The sequence below is a fragment of the Pogona vitticeps genome, chromosome 3 (genome assembly GCF_051106095.1).
Source record: "Pogona vitticeps strain Pit_001003342236 chromosome 3, PviZW2.1, whole genome shotgun sequence".
In the NCBI taxonomy this organism is placed as follows: domain Eukaryota; kingdom Metazoa; phylum Chordata; class Lepidosauria; order Squamata; family Agamidae; genus Pogona; species Pogona vitticeps.
Genome location: NC_135785.1, coordinates 118,862,331 through 118,887,844, shown reverse-complemented (window position 1 = coordinate 118,887,844; position 25,514 = coordinate 118,862,331). Strand labels below are relative to the sequence as shown.

The following is a 25,514-nucleotide window of genomic DNA, read 5'->3' as shown; positions in this document are numbered from 1 at the left end:
AAAACCTTCCAACTCCATTAGTTTATGATTCTGTCACTAATCAAAGGCTTTTTTTCTGTTACATTTGAAAGAAAGTTGAAAAGCACATTACGTGTTTGATTTAGTGTAGCAAAAGCTTTTCCTGAGCCAGAGAGCTCACAACCCTCTGCAAGTGCGGTTACATAATACAGAGGGAGAAAAAGAGTGATAGAAAGGCGTGTGTCTTATTACAAAGGCAAAGAGGTCAACCAGTATGAAATACAGCAGGCATTTTGATAAATTTTATTTTATTTTTATTTATTTATTGTATTTATACCCCGCAAGGAAATTCATAACCCAGTCCAAGGAGTATTAGTCCTAGCCCTCATGGGTATTAAACAAATCTTCAGCAAGGTGTTTGCACATGTGACTCGGCACCTGACGAAGATAACTCCTTGCAGTCCATTGGTAATAGGCATATACTCATCTGTTTCTCACAGATGAGGGTAGGGCTTGCCATTTGAGAACCCATGGCATAACTTTGGTATCAGGAGGGCCTGGGTAATAGTCCTTCCAGCTACATGCTGGCCAAAATCCTTTTGCTTTCTTATGCCTGCAGAAGGCAAATGGCATAATTTGTGATAGGTCCTCATTGGGAATTAATAAATCCCTCCTTGGGTTTTTGGGGGCATGAGTCCCTGTTGGCTTGGCTCACAATCGAAATTGCAGCTAGAGACTGATTCATTGCCAACAAGATGCTGCTACAAGTTATCCTTTTGCCTTCCACAACCATAACTCAGCAACAGGATTTTGGCCACTTAGTGACACAGTTAAATATTGGTTGGGCCTGATTGTATTGCCTTAGATCAGATATGTCAACCTATGTATATAAAAATGCCCTTATATTTTGTGAGTTACATCTGCAGCCAGTTAAAGCCAGTATCTGTTTCTTTCTATAGTGTCACAAAATGACTATTGATTCCTAGCACATTATCCTGTTTGTATGCAGTCATCTGCACTGTGTAAAATGAACATCCATGTGCTGATCAACTTTTGACAAGCTATTGCTGCAAATGAACAGTTCAGAATCCTATAAGCAGTCAGGGGTGGTTCATGAACTGGGGCAGAATACTCATTGACTGCTCCAGCAATTTCCAACTTATAGTTATGCAAGCCAGAAGTTGCCTCCTTAAAAACAATGGGGTATATGAGTGCATAAGTGGTAGTGGATACCCCATTGCACAATAGGCATAAAAAGATAATGAGCTGGAGATTCAAGTGTACTCAGAAAAAAGAAACAAAAATTTGATCCTTATGTTTGACATGTACAAAAAGCCTAGTCATGCACTTATCTAACTGGATGAAAGTGGAATTATGATACTGTCCTCAAGTCCTATTTCTACAAATGTCATGGACCCCTCTTGCCAATGTCACCTGCTCACCTTACATTTTATTTTTCTTTCTTTCTGCTCAGTTCAGCAAAAGATCCAAAAGGCAATTGAAGAAATCTGGATACAGCTGCTGTCTCAGAAGGGAAAAATTTTGGAGGATGCATACAAAATATCTCTCTCTGTACAGATGGGAGATGGAGATGAAAAAGGGAAGATAGTAGACATGACTCCTGTGTGGAAAGAGATTGTGGAAGAGGCTTGGCACCACTTTTTAGGTACATCTGTTCTTGAATTATGCAATGCATTTAACAGAAGTAACTTCACAAACTGACTTTTGGTGACAGTTGGGATATATGAGGGCTAACGACCACGGATAGCCAGAAAAGTGGCCTCTCTTTTCTTAGGCAACCTAAATCTGGCTCTCTGATTCTGGAAATGAAATGCAAGGAAATTGATATAACCATCTTTCACTACTGGCAAACCTCTGTGTGCCTGGTTGCTGGCCAGCCTCAGGAACCAGAATTCTTCTGCCAGTGGACTGTTGGCAAGGCCCCACTGTGAAAATTACATACTTACTCAAGTTACTTCAGATGGCATATTTTCATTGTTGTCTTCCTGCTAGCAAGGCTGTGCACAAAGTCACATATCTTTGCCAAGAACATGTTGGGTTGAGACTTGAAGCTTTGTGGCTCCTTCTCAGTCTGGAAAAATGCAGAGGTCTCCTCAACGCAGAGGGAGTATAAAGCAGTTGTGTGGAGCCAGGAAGGTATTAGTTGCAGAATGATGAACTACCTCAATCCTGTCATTATTACCCAGTACTCTTGTAATATGTTAGAGATATTGTCCAGTTTGCTCACCACCTCAAACATCACCACCAGTGCCACTTCTGGTCCCTGGTCCTGATGCTGGTACCACTGCAGCCACCATCTCCTGCCAATTTGTTCACTTTATGTATTAACTAATCACAGTGAATATTACACAGCCAGCATCAAACTTGATACTAGAACTGACTCCCTATTTCCCCTGGCGTTTATTCTGTTTTGAGACATTCTTCTAACTATAATTAAGATATGTCAGTCCACACCTAGAAGAACACCAGTAAATATAGTCCAGAGTCATGGATGAGCAATGCATTTATTAGGCCATTACAATTTCACAAACAGGCAAGCTTTTGAGTCTTGCAGGACTCTTCATCAGGTTGCTATTATAGAACTGGAGGAGTGCAGAAGAAACAAACCCCTCAAAATTATCTTGGCCAGATGCTGAGATCAGGCTCTCTTGCCTAAAGTACAGGTGCCATCAGGCAATAAGAAAGGATTGGATTGACCACCCCAGAAAGTGTTGCTTTGCTGAGAGGGACCTCCCTTAAAGTGACCTTTCTGTTCACATAGGAATTGCTCCAGCCCAGCTTCCAAAAAGAGAAGTCATGCTGCTGGACCTCAATTTTTTTTAAAGCCTAATAACAGAAACTTAAAAGATCCATATCTCCCACCAAAGATCCAGTTTGGGCATGGATCAGGGGTGGGCTGGTTTGCAATCTCTCATGTATCATGTGATCACTAGGATATAGCTTGCACTGGACAGTGACACAAGTGGTCCAAAATGCAAGCTATCTCACTGTTGATTTGCACCCTAAGTTCCAAAATGGAGTCTGCAACTGTGTAAAATCAACTTGAGATAGATTTTAGGTGAGTTTCCAGAGCTGACCGGGGAATCGAACCCAGTACCCCTAAGAGCCACTCTATCCCCATCTGTTGCTCTCCAGCTCTCTTGCAGAATTATCATTCTCTGTGAAGAAAAAACACCTTCTAATTCAGTTTTTAGATCTGGAGCGGCTAAATTGAAAATTCTCATTCCATGCTGAAATCTCAGCCATGTTCTTCAGATCCTTGATCTGCCCTGATTTATTTCATTGTGTTTCCCTCCTCTTCTGGTCTTTAGCTTCAGAAAAGAAAAATTCTCCAAAGAGTGTTCAAGGACAGTATTCCAGGAAGATAATTTCTTGGAGTGGAAGCTTATCTTCAGCAGCAAAAACGACATTCAGCAAGAATACAAAGCAGATGGGAACCAAAGCTAAGGTAACTTGCATCTTCAGATAACTTACATAATCTTCATGCTTTGAACAGACATTTCTTAAAAGGGAATCTCAGAAGGCTCATGAAAATTAAACTGAAAGGGTATGGAATTTTGTATTAAAAATCCTGCTCTATCAGTGAATTCATGCAACCCAGATACAGATATGTACATCATCTTTACTGTGGATCAAGTAGGATTCTAGGACCTATGTGCAGCATGTACATACTGTAGATATATTCCCACAATCAGCTGAATGCCTGTATATACAGTATGAATTTTTTTCATAAGAGATAGGGATATTTGTATTTTTAAACAAATACCCCCATCTCAGGTGCACCTAATGTGGATCCAGCCCTTGGAACCAACCTGTCCACTCACACACTGCCATACTGCCAGCCTCCCACTTTTCTTGTCAATCACGGAATTAGCTTTGCCATCTCCTGCATCTGTTGACGTGCTTGTCTTGGGTAACTGTCCTTGACTGGCAGATTATTGTTGAAGAGGTAAGCAAGGTTTTGACTCATGAAACAGGATAAAAAGGCTGGGCTAATGTACATACCTGTATTGATAATTATAGTTTACTATCCTTAGTTTTATGGGACGTGGTGGTGCTGTGGGTTAAACTGCAGAAGCCTCTGTGCTGCAGGGTCAGAAGATCCGGCAGTCGTAAGATCGAATCCACGCAACAGAATGAGCACCCGTCGCTTGTCCCAGCTCCCACCAACCTAGTGGTTCGAAAGCATGCAAATGCAAGTAGATAAATAGGGACCACCTTGGTGGGAAGGTAACAGCATTCCGTGTCTAAGTCGCACTGGCCATGTGACCACGGAAGATTGTCTTCGGACAAAACACTGGCTCTATGGCTTGGAAACGGGGATGAGCACCGCCCCCTAGAGTCGAACACGACTGGACAAAAATTGTCAAGGGGAACCTTTACCTTTACCTTTATCCTTAGTTTTAAAATTAGTGTTATTGTATTGTTTTGCAAAATTATTTTGCAGCTTCAGATACCACGAGGCTACAGAAAAAAAGGTTAAAACTGTCCTTTAGTTTTAGTAATCTACAGCCATATTCCCTGTTGTCTTTTAAATTGTGATCACAAAGACATTAAGACAGTAAACCACCTTGAACACTATTTTCTGATGGAACGGTGGGTTGATGATGCAGATGATGTCATAGGACCTTAATGGGACCCTCTCTAATTTCAAAAGGCTTTGCAAGCCATCAGTTTGGACCTAGAAAGAGGGATCTCTCCCTTCTCCAGCAGAATGCTAGCTAGGGAGAAAGACAGACAGACAGAAAAGGAGATGGCAGAAAATAAGAGGTGTGAGGGTCCCAACAACTTTTTGGCCCTAGTCTTACACAATGCTTGTTATTGCTGGGTTCGGCTTCACCCATTGCCTCCTGAACAGAATACCTGACAAGGGAATGTCATTTGACAGAAAAAGGTTGCCCGCTCCTGTTCTACATAAATTGGTTTCCTGAATTTATTATTGCTCTTTTGTTTCAAGTACAGTATTGACTTCTCACAACACTTGTGAAACGTTGTTTCACAACTGTTTAAGAGAGGTTTGTGAACCCAAAGTGTTAGGTTGCTGTTGGCTATTTCCTTTTTTAATATATTCAGTGGCTTTTCAAATGTTTTTCTCTTCTATTAAGTTGTTCAGTGAAGATAGTTTTTGTTGTCATTTCTTCTCTAAAAAGCAGGGAAACTTTCCAAAGAAAGAAAGAAAACTTCACTTTATTAGGGTGAAGATTATGGTGCCAGAAAGGTGCCTATAATCTGAGTGAGGAGGAGTTAATTTTTGGTCTGAATTACTTTATGATGGGGAGGAGGGAGATATTTCATGTACCTTGAAGGGAAGGGAAGAGAAGAAGGAAGCAACAGCATAGAGCCATGGTGGTCCTTGGTCTTTAAGGCTAAAATTCAGATGTGAGTATGGCATGCCCGGAATCAGCAAAGATGTCCCACACTGTCCTTGTTTTGACTTGTCTAACAAAATGTGCTGGTAAACTGAATCTTCCTATGAGTGATAAGCCCTTCCTGTTCGTTACTTGTGGGACCAGGACAATGTGGAACACCTTTGCCCATCTGAGGAGTGCATGGAGGGTAATCAAATACAATTGGTGACATTGTAGAACATCTTTACTGATCACAGGGTACATCTGTTAAGGCATCAGTTTTATTTTCCAGTGTTCTGACTTTGTGGAATGTGAAATAGTCTTAATCTAGTAGGGTTTTTTTTAAAAGCAACCATGTTGAATGTATTTGTTATTATCAACATAAATGTTTTCCCCTCCAGCCATGAGAGGTATGGCAAACAGTTGCCAAGTAGGCTCACTGCTTGTCCTTTTGTTAGATGTAGGCTGAGCCGCAACCTTCCAGGTGTGCTGGGAGTCCATGGTACCATACAGCGCTGGCACCAACTATTTGCCTTGGGGTCTGTTTAATTATTTTTTAAAATTAATTTTGATTATTTCAGCTGATTACACATCGGTGAGCAAAGTAATTGATATTTGTTAATGCATCCCAAGGAACAATTTGTACAACATGCTTTTTGCTGTTGAAGGTTAAAGACTGTTATTGGTTTTTCCCTAAATATGCCCACATCATTAGTTCTTGCAGTAGGAAAGGTTGCCATCTGGAAAAGGCAGCACAGAGACATTATTCAGGCACAAGTGCATGAAATTGGTGTTTCTGCATCTTCTGTCTTTCTTTGCTGAAAGGAAGAGGCTCATAATTAAAGGAGGAGCTGGGTTTCTGGAAACATTACTCATTTTGTGTTATTCTTTATAATGTCACTGCCTGACAGCTCAAAATCTGATAAATTGTTCTTTATAGTGTGACATGCAACTAAGATTCCAAATCTATCCCTCGCCCTGCTCTAGGCAGTTACATTTTTGTATGCTTTTCAGGAAGGCCTGCTTTACAATGAAGACACTTATTTATAGGAGAGTATACCTTGGATTTCCCAATCCACAAAAAATTGTCACCTTGTTTCTCTTGAAAGCAATGAGCAGCATTTTTAAGGCCAAAGCTTCAGCTGTGGGGCACTTAGAAGAGAAGGCAACAAAATACAGTAGCACATTAAGACTAGTAAGTCTTAGGACACGGGTGTCAAAAGCAAGGCCCGCGGGCCAAATCCGGCCCCCCAGACCTCGTCTGATGGCCCGCGGAGCCGCCGCCAGCCTTGCAACAAGGTGCCCGCCCGCCCGCCCGTTTAAGATAAAAAGGGGCACGGCTGTGAGGAAGGAGGCAGTGGCAGCTGCTCTTCATGCCGCCGGCGGCTCCTCCTCCCTCAGACCGCGAGGAAGGGCCGAGCCGTTGGGGCCGTTGCGAGCCTTCTCGCCCCCTCCCCCTCCCGGCGTTTGTGTGTGCATGAGGCAGGGCACGCGCCACCGCGCCAGACGGTTGTTCGGCTGGTTCGCCCGGCGGCGGCGGTGGCGAGCGGGGGTGGTTGCGTGCGCACGCCCGTTCCACCTTCCCGTCCTTTGGGCCACCCCACCCCACTCCCCGCCCCCCCGCCCTTGCCTAGCTCGCCCGTCCGCGCCACCCACGGACCGACCATGAGGTTGTGCGGGGCGCTCCTGAAGAGCCCCGTCCCTAAACAGAGTGAGTACTACTCTTGTTTCTCTCCGTCGCCGCCGCTCTCGATCAAGCAGTTCCTGGACTTTGGTGGTGAGCGACGGAAGGGCCACGGCGCCGGACAGCCATCACAGCGACGCCCGCACCACTTCCCCCCACCTTCACTTTTTCCTTCCCCCGCCAACCGACCCCTCCATTGGAATTTGGGGCGAGGGCGCAGGCTCCGCCGGGCGATGGCCCCCTTACCCAGGTTTCTCGGCGTGTGTGTGTGTGTGACGTCACCGAGCGGGGGGTGGGGGTGGGGGAAAGGCCGGCGACGAGGCATCAAAACAAACAGAAGCAAGTGAAGGAGGTCCGAGGGCTCCAGCCGTCTGAAGAGGCTCAGACTAGTGGGGGTGCAGGAGAGAGGAGGGCCAAACTCCTGGACAGGCAGAAGCGCAACAGATAGGGCGCTGACTATGAAGCCACACTTTTGCAGTGGGTTTACACACCACGGGTTTGGTCGGCAAGGGCCTCTTCATTTCTTGCCCGAAAAGAGTTAGGCAGTACTGTAGTTCTCAAGCTGCCAACCTGGCTTATCTAGCTCAGGTAGGCAACGAGCAAGGGGCCAGAAGAATTACACTTCACCTGTTCACCTCCTTTGTTTTATAACAGGGCACCCATGTGGATTTACTAAGTAAATCTAGTGTTTCTGAACCATAATCACATGCATTCTCACTATTCTAGACATAAGGCCGGGGGGGCGGGACAGAGCCACAGATACAACCGGCCCTTTGATGGGGACCAAACTGCTGATGCGGCCCCCAATGAATTTGAGTTTGACACCCCTGTCTTAGGATGTGACTGTATTGATGTAAAATTTAGGAAATGCTATGGGATTGGGATGGTCTGATTCCCATTTCCTCCCCTTTGACCACATGACATAAACACCAATGTGATTCAGCCCCGACTCTCCCTCTCCATCCATATTTTTCTTCTACTGCTGGGGCTTCTACTTTTTTTGACAGTGGACCTATTTGCATCCGTTCAGTGTGATCATTTATATCAGTTTGGAAGGGTTTGTACTTTGTAGCTGCTGCATTCTAATCTAAGCCAGTGGTTCTTAACCTTTGTTACTCGGATGCTTTTGAACTGCAACTCCCAGAAACCCCAGTCAGGACAGCTGGTGGTGAAGGCTTCTGGGAGTTGCAGTCCAAAACTCCTGAGTAACCCAAGGTTAAGAACCAGTGATCTAAGCCATTGTATTCCAACCAGCTCCAGCAGCAGTGAGAGAAGCAGGACAAAGGGGAATGTTGCTGCTATTTGAATAATCTCATATGTGGTGTCTGGGTCAGATTCTCTTCTCTTCCATTACTTCTTTCAAAGGCTTGTTGGCCTAGCACTAGGCCAGTTGACGAAGCAAAGGAAAAAAATAAGGAAGCAGCAAACAAAGGTGAAGTGAAAATATCCTCCTCCTTCTCTGTTGATCTCCCACACATGCCTTTGGTCAGACAGCAGGCCTGGTGCTAGGCCAGCAAGGCTTTAAAGAGAGAGAATTGAAGGGAAGGGAAGGAGACGCCGGTAGCAAGTGTGTGGAAAATATATTCTAAATGGTTAACAAGCTGCAAACAAGGCTGATTTCCATCCTTGTCTCTGTTGATTTGACCTAGGTGGTCATCTGATGCAAATTCACTCAGGGAAACCTGACTTTCCCAAGCATGACTTCACAATCAATCCATTCACATTTTTCCTGCTGTGTAGTTGTATGTTTAGATATATGTACAAAAAGCACATGCCAAATGCAACTTTTTACTCTTAGACCAGAAACAACAAAGAATTGTTTCTCTTTGCTGTTTCTGCTCTGACAGACTAGAGTGAATATGAATCCTGTTGGGATTTTTTTAAAGAGAAATTGGCACATAGGAGTGATCAAGAGTAAATCAGTTTAAATAAAACATTTGTTTGTTTTTACTTGGAAGAGATGATAGTGGACTAGCCCAGATGCAATTTACTTGGATGAGGAAGGGCTCAGGGACAAAATAAGAACATATTTTGCTGGAATGTTTAGAAGAGAAGTTTAAGGAGATAAAGACAGCTATGTAGGGCACAAGACATGGTCACTGAAGAAGCAGCTGTTGCTTTAATGCAACATTTCTGGCATATTTGTATCTCTGCCTGAGAATATAAGACGCTACACCTGGAGCAAATGTCAACTGGATGCTTTGCTTCAGACTTTGTTCTATTCTTCTTCATTCTCCGGCTCATCAAGGAAACTGAAATATCTGGATAGAGCGTTTCTAATTCAGAGTTCAATAGACTATCCTGGGAGAGGAACAAACACTAAATGCCTCTAGGGAGGAAGAAGAATGTGAAGTACTTAGAGGATGTAACACATAGAAGCATGCCTATCAATAAGCATGATATAAGAAGCTGCACAATTATGATAAGACCCTCACCATAGGCAGTGATTCTGAACCACTAGAATAAGTACATCAATCACAAGCCCTTTTAATGAACACTGATTCTGAGTTGCTGATGGCCTTCAGGCAACACAAAGTGCAAGGCATGGCTGTAGAGGAAGAGGAGGAGATGTGTGGTGGTATTAGGTGACTCCCTCTTCAGAGGCACAAAGAAGGCAGTTTGAGAACTTGATAGGAAGTGTCAGGAAGTAGCCGCCCAGAGTGGTAGAATATACCAGATGGGAGAGATATAAATCAAATAAATAAATAAATAAATAAATAAACAAATAAACAAACAAATAAATAAATAAATAAATAAATAAATAAATACGTTGACTCATGCTGTAAAGATCGAGAACATGACAGAAAGATTGCAAAGTTATCAAGGTGTCTGCTGACATTCATATCTTTCTTCTAATCTTCTTGTCAAAACTGGAGATATTCAATAGAAAATTGGACAACTACTGATTTGGATTCCTGCATTTAGCAGGAAGTTGGATTTAATGGGCATACAGGTCCCTTCCAACTAAATTACTCTATGATTCTATGAAGGTCATTGCATGGGAAGAGAGGTGTGAACATTAGACATGAACAACTCGTTGTTCAATTGCTGTTCAGATAGTTTTGACTTCTTAGACTATAGTCTGTGCTCCTGGAAAGTAATGGAATTATCATGTTATGGTCTTGGAAGAATGCAAGTAGAGCTTTGAAACAAATCCTGCAGGGGAGACACACTATTCCACAGGACAAGGCACCAAGTACTTGGGACAAAGATGTTAGCGATGCATCAGAAACTGGAATGATAGTAAAGGAATCTTCCAGTAGATGGGAAAAAACAATAAAGAAGCAGCTGGGGGGAATGACTCCTATTTTCTCATAACAAAGCATTGTGATTGGGAAACAAATAAGATGAGCTTAGCACAGGAAGCAAATACAGTGGTGCCTCAATTTACGACCATAATCGTTCCAGAAGATGGATGTAACTTGAAATGGTCATAAGTCAAAGCACCATTTCCCATAGGAATGCACTGAAATGCAATTAATGCGTTCTGGCCAAAGAAAAAAATCACCAAAAAAATCACTGCAAGACTCATTGGAAACACAATTAATTCCTTCTGGCAGAAGGGGGGGGGGAGAAAAGCAATCAAGCATGCAAGACCCATTGCAAATGCACAGAAAACAAACAGAGCAGATTGGAAATGCACAGAGAACAAAGGGACAAGGTTGGAAATGCACAGAAAACAAAGGAAAAAGCAAGGGAAGCATGCAGAACCCATTGCAAATGGGGAAAAAACCCAAAAAGCAACCAAGTCCCCCAAGACCCATTGGAAATGGGGGGACCCAAAAAAAACAACCAAACCCCCAAGATCCATCACAGCACAGAAACATAACCCCCCAGCCCAAAAACACACTGCAAAAACACCCAGAACAGTTTTTAAAAACCAGAAAACAGCACCTTACCTTACCTAACAGGCAGTCCTAAGCCTCCCTGCAGACACACACACACTCACTGAGAAGCAGAAGCGAGGCAGTCCCTCCTCGATCACATTCACTCTAACCGTCGGGGCAAAAGAGCTACAAAGAAGCAGCCTCTTTTGCCATCTACAGTTAGCAATTTGAATTCCCTGCCTTTTCCCCCTGCCTTTTTCTGTTCATAAGCGGAAGCTCTGGTTGCAAGTAGAAGCAAGATTTTGCGACTGGAGTGTTCGTAAGTCGAATTGATCATAAGTAGGGACAGCCGTAAGTTGAGGCGCCACTGTATGATTTAATAGGCATTATGAAACCTAGTGATATGATACTCAAAACTAGAATCTAGATTGAAGAGTATTACTTATTAAAAAGCGCAACATATTAAGCAGGAAAGGCAGAGAAGTAAAATTGTATGAAAAAGATGGATAAATCAAAGGAGAGAGAAATAAAACTGCAAAATTATAGATTCTGTTGCAGGCTTCAAAGCCAGATCAGAGGTTTGGATGATGCCCTCTTAAATTATAAGTCCAATTGTGAAAACAATATAAAGCCCAAAGAATTCCTCATTTGCCTTGCTGATAACTGCATTTTCCACAATGTGGATGAAACAATAAGCAGGTCATCTGTTCTGTATGTGGTCCATTAACAAGGAAGAATTGGTCAAGGAAATGTAGACAGTGGGAACTTTAGGTTTAATGCCCTCTTGGGATTTCTCCTCTTGAGGTAAGGGACCACTGAGAGAAAGTTGATTTCAGTAAGCTGAAGGAAATACTGGTGAGATTCCACGGTCAGATATATTCAAAGAGAACTGCATCCTTGATGGATGAAAGTTTCTTAAAGATGAAGTACAGAAGGTGTAATCACTAACTATTTATGTGAGAAAGTGGGAGACATGTAAAGAAAACAGAGTGATTGAACGAACATTTTTTTGGATAAATGAAGATTTAAAAGAGCACAAGAAATGAGGGAGGAACAAATAACCAAAGAAGGGTACAAATGGTTAGCCTATATTTGTAGAGAGAAAGTTGGGAGGACTAACTCTCAGAATGAACTCAGATTTACAGGAGAGATTAAGAATGACAAGAAGGAGAGACCATGTTCAGAGCAAAAGGAAGAACAAGGAAGTGGTAGGTCTACTGTATGGAAAGAGTGGGAAAATGCTAACAGGTGACAAAAGGCAGAACTGCTGAACACCTAGTGTGCCTCTGTCTTCTCCTGAAAGGAAAACAGTGTTCAAGTTACTAGAAGTAGGATAAAGAAAGGGAAAGAGGTCTGCTTGCCAAGATAGCTAAAGAGGGAGTATTGTAATATCTAATTATTGAATTCCAGGTCTCCTGGGACAGAGGAACTGCATCCAAGGATATTAAACAAACTTGTAGATGGAATTTCAGAGTCCCTATCTCTAATCTTTGAGAATTCATGGAGAACAAGTCAGGTCCCTGAAGTAAATATCATTTGCATTTCCAAGAAGGAATGGGGGAAGTCAGTCTGAAGTCAATGTCAGGAGAAATTCTAGGCCAGAATGTCTGAAGGCTGTGGTTACCCCTGCCATAGAAAAAATGGACTCGAGTTGTATACACACAACGTTGCTAATGGGAATTATTGATTAGCAATTAGTTCACCTGAAGCCGGAAAGAAACATCTGTTTTGCATTGATTTCCAAGCTGTGAAAACAGGTGGCAAAACTTAGCGCCTCTGTCATTTTCTGGATGGATGTTCTAGTCAGTCAGTTAAGTGAGCCTTGTATTTTACTCTCTTCAGCTGTCTAGATGGATGTTGATAAATCCTTTTGGAATCCCAGGACAAAAAGAAAAAGCTGCCTCTGTTATGCCCAACATGTGCTACCATTTTAAAATGACGCCACTTGGATTTAATGACCTCATAGCCACCATTCAGTAGTTGTGAACCCTACGCTCATTGTCAGTGACTGATATTGCTGATATTGTCATATATACAGTGGTGCCTCACTTGATGACATTAATTCGTTTCAGCGAAATCACTGTAGAGCGAAATTGTCGTCAAACGAAATTAAAAAACCCATTGAAACGCATTAAAAACCAGTTAATACGTTACAATGGGTGAAATACCTAATCGTCCAGCAAAGATCCTCCATAGGGTGGCCATTTTCCGGTGCTTGCAGAGCAAAAAATCAGTCCTAAAAACAGCAGGGGCCCATTTTGCACAGCGGCGGCCATTTTGAAACCTGACGATCAGCTATTGCAAAATCGTCGTAAAGCGAAAAATCGGTTCCTGAAGCAGGGAACCGTTCATCACTAAGCGGAAAAAAAATCAATCATTGTTTTGTGATTGCAAAAACATCGTCGTGAAGCAGATTCGTCATTATACGGGGTAATCGTTAAGCGGGGCACCACTGTACTCTAAAGCTGGAAAAACATGGGGTACATCTTCAGTGTATATCTCAAACCATAACAGATGTGAGGCCACAACTGAACCCCATGAATATCAGTGCAGTACCTGAGTTTTAGAGTCAAACAGTTTGGAAGCATGATGGGGGAAGTCTCTTCTATCCACTCTAAATGGAAGGAGGTACTTTGCAGACCACACTATTTTGAACAAACAAAAGGCACATCCTGCCCTGTTTCCTGGCAGCAGGGTGCAGGCCCTATGGAGCTTACCAGGTCTTCTCCTGGGAGCTGTATGTCATCCTCTGTAGAAAATTCCTCCCATGAAGACATGACAGGTAATTTGTAGGATTGACAAATTATCATATTGTTACATCTGTGTCCTAAGTAGACCCATTAAGTATCTGGTGGGATGAACCAAACCCAGCCAGATCGTATTAATTTTCTTTCTAACAGCTACATGTTCAGTTCAAAATGACTTCAGTATAAAACTGACTTCACATCAGCTTAGTGCACAAGATAATGTATGGAGCAGAAGACGGGGCCTTCTTAGACAGTGTATTGCACCCTCACTCACTCCCAGCTTTGGAATTACAGTATATTGCTTTTCAGTCCAGAAAAATGCTGACATTCACTTTCAGACCAGCATTCTCTTGCTAATCCTAATTAGAGTAGAGCCACTGATTCAGTTAAATTTATGGAAGGATTGGCTTGCCATTCAGCAATTAATGCAACAGGTCTACTCTTAGTTGGGACAAGCAATATGATACTGGCCATAATTAGCCAAAGGCCTATTAGAGCACAGACACATAAACTGCCCTTGTTAGGCAAGACAAATCAGGGCCAAGAATTCAATCTACTCACAACTTAACTTGATCGAGGGTGCCAGCCTGATTAATAGAATGCATGCTGATTGAAGAGGGCATCCCACAACTCCTCTGTCCTGCATCCTATTGTTTGGTTGGCAAGTTATGGTCCATCCAGCTCTAAAACATTCCTCCCCCCCCCAACATATGTACCAGAGTATTTTTTGCACCATCTGAGCCCCATATTGGTACTAACAATGGCGAAGAGTGATAAAAACGGGTGTTCCAAGTTTGAAACAAATGACCAATGGGAGGTGCTGATGAGGTTTTGCTTTGTACTACTGCAGATTTCAATGGCAAGAGCTTATTAGGTCGGGAACTTTAAGTGTTAACACTAATCCACTAAGAAACAAAAAGCGAAATCTAGTGCAGAAGATGGTTTTTAATGGTTTTCAAGGATTTCTTCAACATTTTGCAAGGAGTCAGTGTGAAAGACAGCCAGCGTCCAAAGGAGATTGAGAGTAGAATGAATGTCTGCTGAGAAAGGCTCATATTGGAAGCTTTCAGTGTCAGGGCTAATCTACTAAAAGAACCAAAGCAAGGTAAAATTCAGCCCAGAGGATCATTTTTAAAGGGTTTCTCTGAGATTTTTAAAAGATCCAACTGATTTCTAAAGATTAGGAGTAGAGTGGACTTTGTCTAAAAAGAACTTAGAGCAGAAACCTTCAATGTGAGTACTTTTCTACTTTTTTTTTTAAAAAAAAAAGCAAAATCAAATCCAGCACAGAGAATCATTTTAAAAGTTTCTTCCCGCGTTTTGAAATATTTTTGATCCAGTCTTTTCAAAGATGCCAATTCCTTAAACAGAAGAGACAAGAAAGAGGTTTTGGGAAAAAGTGTGAACTAGTAAGAGTCGCACTTGTTTAGCACCAAGTGTCTGCAACTGGCACAAAGGGGGAGGAGCAAATGTTCCATTGTTGTCAATTAAGTTGGAACCTTGCTCCACCTCTGCCCTTTCTTGCTGCCTGTTACCTGTCATTGCCACAGATGACAGAAGGCCTACTGGACAAACAGGATCTCTGTGTCCATGTTGTTCCTTGACTAGCCTGCTTTGAACAGTATGTCAGGAGAAAAGTCTCTCTCTCTCTCTCTCTCTCTCTCTCTCTCTCTCTCTCTCTCTCTGTGTGTGTGTGTGTGTGTGTTTGTGTGTGTGTGTGTGTGTGTGTGTGTGTACAGTCCTAAGTACACTTGTAAAAGAGTAAGATTCACTGAAGACAGTAAGAGAGACCTCGGATTCAATACGATCATATTGTTCATGTGGTGTAGTTGATCTATCAATTCAGATATGAACTTGTCACACAGTTCTTTATTCACATCATGTTTCCGTGGTCTCCAAATGATAGCTTTCAAGCTACTTTGTTGTACTTTGTTTGATCTTTTATTTCTACAGGCACTGAGAATTTCGTTTGGTTCTCTTTTTTGGCTAAGCATTTTTACAATTCTCCATCAATTTATGAGAAAGAATATGAAATTAACAGTATTTGAGTGGGACTGACAGATTTGTCCATCTCCGGTTGTTTCTATCCTTTCAGAAGCCAAACAAGCAAACAAGTAATTATATTACTGTGCATCATTTGTGTAACTTCTTTATCTTCATACCAGAAAGATAATTAACACCACTAATTATCTAATTAAGATCATTAAGCATCTACCAACAGTGTTGCAAGAAGCTGACATTATGTTCTACTGTCAACAAACGTTTTGATTTCTTAGGAAGTAATTAAAATGTAAATTAGCATGCCATTAAACACACAGGGGAAGTTTTGAATCTGATATTCATTTCAAAACTGCTCATGACAGCCCTGTTTTTTTTCTTCAGTGAAACCAGACAATGTGGTATTAATGGTGTATATTAAATAGCTTTCCCAATTGTGACATGAACATCTTGTTTGATTACTAATTCATAGGTAGAATTCTATGATGTAGCAAAGATAGGAAAATTTTATAAAATTACTGAAATTGCATCTGATGGTAAATCTGAAAAGTTAACTCTGTTTCTTTCAGTGAAGTATGTGATAATATAGCATATTATTTCTAAAATATAAAAGCAGAAGCAGATTCACTATTAAGCAAAGGTTTGATAGAATATTACAGATGTTTGATAGGATAACCTTGGCATGGAAATTGTTCTGCCTGATAGAGGTGATCTCAAATATAATGCTGAGAATTTGCAGGCATTTTGTCCTGGAAGACCCAAACATCCATGCTAAGGCATCATATTCAAGAGTTGCTAAGGACTTTGTGGTCACCCTGACGCTTATGAAACAAATTGCAATTGACTTGCTATGAGAGGGAGTGAACTGGATTTAATTTTTTAGCTTTGACGTGTGGCAGCAATTTGAGAGATAGGCAGATGGGTGGCTTAAGGTTTTAGGAGCCTATATCCTCTTCAGGGATGGAAAACCAGTTTAGTTGGTCCACAGTTGGAGACTAAGAGACCCAGAGAGCTCTGTGACAGCTCTGGAAGAATCTGGATTCTGGGTAAAATCACTAGAAGCTAAAATGACAAAACTGATGCAATCATACTTTGCACATATCATGAGAAGACAACTCACTGGAAAAGATGATAATGCTAAGGAAAGTAAAAGATAGTAGTAGTGGTAATAGTAGACAGTAGGAAAAGAGGAAGAATGTCCTGTCTTCCACTGCCTCCCGTAGTTGTGTCAAATTCATGTTGGTTGCTTCGATGACACTGTTCAACCAATACAAGATGGATTGACTTAATAAAAGAATCTCAGCCTTTCGTTTCAAGTCCTGAGCCGAGCATTCATCCATAGGGTCACCATAAGCCAGAAGGGACTTAACAGCATGCAACAGCCACAGCCTTGAAGTTCCTTGTATAGGGCCATTATAACCGGAGTTCAAAATTACCTAAATGCTCCACTAGGACCAGCCTGTTTCTATGACCTCGTTACCATATAGTGAGATACTGGAACAAAACAAAACAAAAATTTTCCCAAATGCCTTGTTCAGTGCAAATATTTCCCAGTCCATAGTGTGTGTTGATTCCGGAGTGGGAAACAATAGTTGAACAAGCAGAAAAAAAACAGTACTCTAAATTTCATAAAATTTATCTTATCCTCTGTGGTATCATAAAAACACAGGCTGCTTTCTCATGAATGAACACTTAGATGAACTGGGGCATGGGGTGAACCTAACTTCATTACTTCAAATTCCTAGTTTTAATTATAGCATCTTATATTGTCTAGGCATAATGTAGGGCTTTATCATCTGGAGGATCAGCTTCTATACGAACCTTTATAAGAACTGAGATTTTCACCTGACATTTCTGAGTAGAACGGTACTGTTCTTTTATTCTTTTAATTTAATATGCTAATGTGAGTTCTCTCTTGATGAACTGTGGGGTGAGTGTAGTATGAAAAAAAACTGTTTTCATTCTGCTTGGTATTCCCAAACTGCACAGGGGTTCCAAGAATGAAGGACATTGTTGCTGTCCATTAGCCTCCTAGAGGGTTAAGACACTAAGTTTACACAAGGCACTTACTGGTTAAAGCTGCAATCTGTTGAAAAACGAAATGAACATTTGCTATGTATTATGAACAGCAGTGACAAAGGCATGTCTAACAAAAGTGGACAAATAAAGCCATACTGGTCTATGACTGTGCTCAGTACATGAGACTCCCAGCTTGTAGAATGCACATTTCCACTGTGATTGATTTTAAGTACTTCATGTGTCAACTTTTGGTGCAATAGTTTCATCTGATACTGTACTGTTTACAATAGTGTGAAGGAACTATATCAGATTACACATTTTTTGTGAAAAATGTTTTTTTTAAAAAAAGAGAAAAAAATGATGTTAAAAACACATTTTTTAAGACTGGCATATGGTGTTTAACCTGTCCTGCTATACTGTTTTTAACTGCACACTTAGTTGATTTTAATGGTGCTTCTCATAGTGAAGTTGGTTTTACCAGATATATTTTTATAGTTGAATTTCATTTTATTTGTTTTTATTGTTTTATGAACATTTTAAACCACCTTAAATGTTACTTGGCAATGGAAAGGTGTGATATAAATGTAAGAACAACAACAGCAACAGTACATGTTATTATCTACATGTATGCCCATGTGTGCATGAAGAAGAAGCATAGTTTTCCTTGACTAATGGCAGGGAGGAGGAGAAGATTCGGGGAAATGAGGTAGCAGAGAAGAGATGAGACACTTAATCCATGATAAGGAGGTGGCAATTAGATAGACCAATCTGATTCTGTATAATTACAGAAATGGCAATGACAAATTTGCATATAATTTTTGCTTTCACATTGGCAGAGAATCAAAAACTCTGCATTGCTGCCATTTGGTCATCAATAAATGGGAGGTAAGGAAGGAATGGAATTAGAAACTGCTTCAGATTGAGGGACAAACTGGATGATACAGTTAACACATCATTACAAGCATAATTCTCCTAAGAGGATGAGACTATTCTAACAGTAGTTTACTGGAGCTTCCATCTGGCAAATTAACTTTTATTTTGGAAATCCATTAATTGGGACACAGCATTCCTTGTGTCTTAGGCACATACTTGTGATAGATCTCCCTATCTGGAGAGATAACACTGTAAGAGGAGGAAACAGGCATTTGTTGTATGATCTGAACCTCAATCACACCATCAGTCTATCTAGCTTCACATCATCTGTGCTAATCAGCAATAGCTCTTGTGTGGTTTCAGACAAGGTTTGTTCTCAGCAGTATCTGAAGATGGCTGTTCTCCATCTTCTGTCTTTTTAAGGTGTGTGAGATAATGTTTCCTTCACATTGATATCCACCTATAAAATGTCAGATGGCATGGAGGACAAAATATAAAGCACTAAAACATCCTATATCATAAATGCCTTGCAGCAGAATAATGGATCTTTACTTCCACTTTCTGGAACTGAGGAGTTCGTTGAGAACGGAACTACTTGAGCAGGTTGTCTCTAACACTCATCCAGGGGAGGTGATCTAGAAGGATACCATAGTTACTGAAAGCCTTGAGAAGTCCCAGAGCATCAACATGGTCACATGGGTTTGATGGAAATGGGTTTAGAGGATGAGGAATATTGAGCAGAGCCACTATTGCATAATGAGGAGTCTTGTTCTGAAGGGGAAGATTTTTTGACCAACGAATATTTGAAACGAAGCTCTAACTTGTTTGTTATTCTTTTCAGCAAGGCTGATCATGGCTGCTGCAAGATATTCTCAGCACATATGGATTCACATTTTAGCACGTAGCCTATCTTGACCAGGATCAAACTACTGTACAGTCCCTTACTAACAGAGGGCAGGATGCCTGCTTGAAAAGACTCTTGCTGCTGGGTAGAAAGAGGCATGTAATTGGCTGTGCACTTATGGTAGCCTAATCCACACACTCTCTCCAGCACTGTAAAATTAGACCACAGTTAAGTGGCAGCCATATAGGGAATTCTAAACATGACATGGAATTTACATGCAACATAGGGACCTGAAAGACATTCTTACTGAGAATATCCTAATTCTGTGTCTTGCAAATGACGATTATTCTACTTTTGAGGTCAGTTTCTTGGCTAGGGTATGGTATGAATTACAGAATTGCTTTGCGAGGCCATGACTGTGATTATAAGCTTAATGATGCTTTAAGAAAACAAAGTATAATGATTTCCATCGATGCCATACAGTGGTTTCCCACAGGGAGATGGTAGTTGAGCACAGGCATGGAGCTGAATTCCAGCCAGTGTCAAGTAGCATCACACAGATTCTGCGGCACATTAACTTAATTAGTGCTCAGCAGGAGCAGGAGCCAGGCAGTTTGTTGTGAAGAAATGCTGAGCATGTGGCACAGATTCATTGCATTGAAAGCCCTCTGATTCCTAAAGTCTGATGGTAATCCAAAACAGGCATTTTGACCAACCTCACCCCAGATCATTTTATTGCTTCTTTTCTTAGTTGTAATCTTAATCAAGACAGCAGGCATCTGGAGAGTTCTTCTCTTTGCTTCACCATTGACTTACCCCAGCACTGATCTGACATCATTGACATCAACTTTAGACCCAACATCATCTGCAGTGAAGGTTTTTGCTGAGTAGCACAAATCTCAAAAGGTCGATGCATCTGATGATCCTAAACAGAATTTACAGAGGAGAAAGTACAGTTAACAATTGTTCCCATATGCTTCTATTGCTACTATTAGAGAGATGGAAGCCATGAACCACATTTTAAAAGATATTTGATCCTAAATTGACTCCAGCAATTCAGCACAGCACCCAGTCTTTATGATTCATGTAGTGGAGCCAGTTTCAGAAGGGGAAATTTGAGAGGAGTCGGCTTTGGTTGAACTGCTTGAGCAGACTGTTTCCATCCATCCATCCATCCATCCATCCATCCATCCATCCATCCATCCATCCATCCATCCATCCATCCATCCATCCATCCATCCATCCATCCATCCATCCATCCATCCATCCATCCATCCATCCATCTAGAAACCCAGACCATTCTGGGCGGTTTACACAATAGAATGAAACAATACAATATAAAGCAAACAGTACAGTAAAATGGAACAGTAAGACAAAATAATCAGTACTACACACTGCTTTGGAGCCTGTGACCCCTCAATCAACTCATGCTGGTTGTTAGGATTTTTGAATAGGTAATTATTTAACCTTCAGCTTTCTACTCCTTGAAAGTATCAGAGGAGAGGAATCATTATCATGCTCCTCAATATAGAGGCTGCCATTCTTGCTCTGAGAATCTCATGTCCCTTCTGTTTCCCAGGACAATTGCTATCATCCAGTTTTTACTCTCATTGTCACTCTCCACCTTGTTGTGACTAATATTGACAGATGTTGCTGTCATACTGCCATTCACTGTTATTATCTTTTTCCTTGATACCACTGCTTGTTGATTCACCACTCTCACCATTTGAAGACTTTGCTAACTGCCAAGATTCCCTCTAGTCTCCATAATATAATAAAAAATATATTGATCCCCTTTTTCATTCCAATGTGTATTCAATGTATTTCCACTTTATTTATCTTTATTTCCCATTACTAGCTTCAGAGCATAAACCCTGAAGCTAATGTTACAGAAGGTCAACCTTCACTTGCTTTGGAAAGCCCCCTTTTCACCTCCACAACACATAAAGTTTGTCGCTTACGTCAAAGTACTCTTACAAGGACATTAGAGTCTGTTCATCATTAGAATCTCTGAGTCTGAAGCTGAATAAATGATGTCAGATAAACAAGCTGGCTCCCTTGTCAGCATACCATCCTGAACATTATCATACACAGACTGCAGCATCAAATATACGGAAGCTGTATGATCACGTTTACACAATATGCTTTTTGTCTCTGAATGGTCATCATTGTCCAGGAGGTCGCAAGGCTAACTGTAAGGCACCTCTAATAACACAACAATCTAAAGGCACACACAGCTTGCAGATCAGACTGTCTGTGGGAAACTAGTTGTTGCTCTGATTTTTGAAACACTGTGGCCAGTTTTATTGTGAGTTAATTGTATGCATCTCTGTATTTTTTAGAAGCTTGTACAGTATTTGGTTGTGAGACCCTAGCTCTCCAGTCTTTTTATATATATATATTTTTTAACTACTAGGAATAGGGTAGGGAATACAAAAGGTAAAAGGAAATGGGGGGGAAAGGGAAAAAAATTGAGGATAGGAGAACACGGAATATAGAATCATCCAAACTATTCATATTTCAATATCGAATCAACTTTCTGCTTTTTAAAAAAACTTATTTGATTACCCTCCAGTTATCAACCTACAGTTATATTTTAGTTTAGACCTAAGTTATTCCAACACTTTGAGGAAACTGAGACCATTTGTAAAATACATCCCATCATTCAATTTCCTTTTGATTTGAACAGTCATTCAGCACGCCTGAAAGAGTGTCTCTTTCTGTTGCTTCCCATATTTTCTCAGTACACTCCTCTTGTTTCCGTAGCTCTGCTGTCTTCCAATTTTTGGAAAAGACGGATGAATCCAAGACAGTAATCCAATTTTTAACATAAAATTTTCTGACCATGGTGGCTAAATAGCTCACTGGGTAACTCTTTAACCCATCTATGTTACCTGGTATCTTACTCAATAAAATCAGTTCTGGAGTTTGTACAATTTTATTTGACTGTTGTTTAACATCTGATAACTTCTCTTTCAGCAGATCTTCTATCTGGCTGAGACGCTCACTTATTTGCTGAAATCCTATTATTATTATCTTTTGCATGGTAGCCTGCCATTTTTCATCTGATTTTTGTGCCCCTATTCCCAAATTTTGAGATTGGGCAGACAAAGTCCCCAACATTTGATATTTTAATTTTTTGGAGGCCATTTCAAGCTTTCCAATAAGTAGAGTCTGTATAAATAGTACTATATCCTTGACCATAGTGGCCAATCCTCAAATATCTTTCCGAAATTTCCACTATTTTATTAATAAATCCAACCGACAATCATAAACCTCCCCTAGGTTCTTCCTCCCATCCTTACACAGATATTATAGTATATAAATCAACTTTTAGCTCAACAATTTAAATTACACCCATGGCAATATTATGAGAGTCCCACACCATCCAGCCAATAAAAATCCAGACTAAATAGCAGACACAGGCAGTCAGTCTCTCAAGTAGATATCCATGTAATCTGCCTGATGTTCTTTCTTTTAATCCAAAGATTCAATAAAAGAAGAAAACTCCAGTCCTGGTTTTCCTAGCTCCTCAATCTAGTCAGTTGTGTCATTTCGCTGATGATTCACAGTCCAATTTCTTTCTTCCAAAAGTTTATTCCTCCTTCTCCAAAAATCCAGCAAGATCAGAATCCCACACAGTCTAGGGAGAAAAGTCCAGGCTAAACAGCATTCCCAAAATGTCACTCTCTTAAAGCCTGTTCATTTGTATTTCACTCTGGGATTTTTTCCAGAAACAAATGATTTTTCCATCTCACTGCCTCTCTTTCGGCCTTGAACCAGCCTGCTGTTTGAGAATCAGTTTCATTTTTGAAGAAGCAGGCTGGTAAGCAAAACTCGGCGCTCCTTATCTTCTTTCGGCCAAGTATTTTCACTCTAATTTCTTTTTCAGCTTAATTGGGTTGTTCATAAATCAAAGGCTTCAACTTACTTTGTCGTTATATATTTTCGACGCCATATTGCTTGTTCTCCTCTCCTCGGGGGGGGGGGTTTGAGTTGCTCACAGCTCTCTGCCAAAATGGCTCCCGCATCTGGTGAATTTTCAGAGGGAAGAAATACCAGGTTGCTGCCCAATCTTCTTCCTTCTGGCGCTCACCAACTGCTTCAGAGAGAGATCTCCTGGTATCCCCTTCGATCCCCCATTTCTAGAGGGATCCCAGACCGGGTGGCTCCAGCTTTTCCCAGGAGCTGTTCCCGGAAGCTGCCGGCAGCACCGCGACGAAGCTCCGCCTCAAGATCAGCTCTCCAGTCTTGCAAGACTTTTTCTATCTCCGTTCAATAAATCTCACTATATTGTTTGCAAATTCACTGCATGTGTGGTTTGGTTCTCCCCAATTTTTATTCCTTTTCATATATCCAGTTGGTCCTTTAAATTACTTTTACAACAATAACTATCCATGTCACTTGTCTCTATTAGGTTGGAGCTGTGGAACCTTGTACCATTGCCATTTTCTTTGCCTCCACCCCTCTGCCAGCTATTATTTTGCAGATTAACCATGTTCACAGGAACTCAACCAAAAATTGTGGTTTCAATGTTTTCAGTGGTGTGTTCCCTAACCAATATTCTGATGGTCCTTCCAGTTCTCTTACTTACTTGAAACTGCAATGTCTACATGAGAAAAATCATTCTGATTGGCTGTTCTGAATTTGAAAGTAAACAAGCAACTGTAGGGAATGATTATGATTAGGAGTGTGGCACGGAGAGAGTAAAGATTTCACCACCTCCTTCCACCCCAGTGTTCTTGGACTGTAGTTCCCACCACCTCCTTCCACCCCAGTGTTCTTGGACTGTAGTTCACCACCACTTCCTTCCACCCCAGTGTTCTTGGACTGTAGTTCACCACCAGCTGTGCTGCCTGGTGTGTGTGTGTGATCTGACCCATCTTATACTGTTATGCTTCCAGGTAACATATATTTCGATGGCACATACCTAAGACGTCCGACATACAAAATCATGACGCCTCCCAGTTGTAAAGGAAAATCACACTAATTTTCCAAATACATGTTGTGGCAAAGATCCTCTTAGAACACGACACCTTGTGAAGCAAGGTTGTGGGAAAGAATAGTGAAAGAGAGAAAAAAAAATAAAAGAGAAACCGGTGAGAGCATGGGGAGGGTAGTCAGGAGAAATGGAGCACAGAAACTGTGATAGGAACAGAGGGTCCACATCCTTTGCCTCAAGGGAAGGACTGCATAGGACTCCAAGGAATCAGGATCCCTCAGCCTGAGGGGTAAGACACTTTTGGACTGTGGTTACTAATATGATGCTTTATGCAAAAGGGATGTATAATATTGTCTTAGTCAATCTCTAATTGAATGCATAATTTAATCTAAGTAACAAATTACTATAATCCGTATTTGTAGCAGCACAATTTAGGGGTTCAGATTTATTTCCAAAGCTTGAGTTTTGCCATTAGAATTTTTCCATTGAGTGCAAAGGTTTTCCCACTACAGATTTGCCCACATGGGAGGGAGAGTATAACTTCTGACTGGGATCCTTGAGTTGGGGCAGTGAGGCTTCTGCCTTTCTCTTTTTTGTGGCCGTCCTCAACAGAACCTGCAAATTCATTTTGCAATACAGGAAAAAGTATCATTGTATATATATTTTTGCAATGCAAATTAGAGGCCATTTGGTAAGGACTGTGTTGTAGCTTTAAAATCTAGGGGCCTCCAAATGCGGGTGCCATTTGCATCTATCTGCCTATATACTGGCAGGCCCTTGGGGAGAAATCCCTTATGCTTAAGGGCAGAATTGAACAATTATGCCCAGGTGTAGTAGGACCTGAGTATCCCACTGCTGTCTAACCTTGTTAATACAACATCCCAAAGAACTGAGTATTTGCTTGTCCAATAAGAAAGTCAAATGCTTTGGAACTTAAATTTCCAATTTTTTGTTTCTCTTCAGACAGAAGGAAATTTTTGCTGTAACCAAGGAAAGCCATTCGCGACTAGGTTGTAATGTAATGTGTTCTCAATCTTTCATCAGGACTTTGTGTCGTGCTTAGAAGAATATAGAAGACATGGTCAAGAACTCTATGCAATTCTGTGTAAGGACCATGCTGAGGTAAGGTCCCTAAAAACCTATCCTGCTGAGAACAGCAAATGGTTGGATCCTGATCAGCTAGTTATCTGAGATAGGAAGGGTGTTTAAAAGTACAGGGTAGATGCAGTTTTGAACATAGAATCACTATATTT

General features: G+C 41.1%; 1 protein-coding gene and 1 long non-coding RNA gene across 10 annotated transcripts in view; one reads left to right on the top strand and one right to left on the bottom strand.

The window, feature by feature from the left end:
• The window catches only part of WDFY4 (WDFY family member 4), a 229,534-nt gene that overhangs the window by 110,367 nt on the left and 93,653 nt on the right, over window positions 1–25,514 (top strand). For all 6 annotated transcript variants that reach the window (XR_013543668.1, XM_072994857.2, XM_078390636.1 and 3 more), the window contains exons 38-40: window positions 1,433–1,624; window positions 3,291–3,427; window positions 25,306–25,383. Coding sequence is in view for 5 of the 6 variants with exons in the window: in XM_072994857.2 (XP_072850958.2) it covers window positions 1,433–1,624; window positions 3,291–3,427; window positions 25,306–25,383 (407 nt within the window). In the remaining variant the exon portion in view is untranslated. The remainder of the gene's footprint in view (window positions 1–1,432; window positions 1,625–3,290; window positions 3,428–25,305; window positions 25,384–25,514) is intronic.
• LOC140705843 (uncharacterized) overlaps window positions 1–25,514 on the bottom strand; it is a 36,946-nt gene that overhangs the window by 9,260 nt on the left and 2,172 nt on the right. For 2 of the 4 annotated variants that reach the window (XR_013543669.1, XR_013543671.1), the window contains one exon: window positions 20,136–20,244. This is a non-coding gene — a long non-coding RNA (uncharacterized LOC140705843). Of the gene's footprint in view, window positions 1–1,400; window positions 1,532–20,135; window positions 20,245–25,514 lie in introns of those variants that run through there. The other 2 variants (XR_012085406.2, XR_013543670.1) reach the window with 2 other exon arrangements.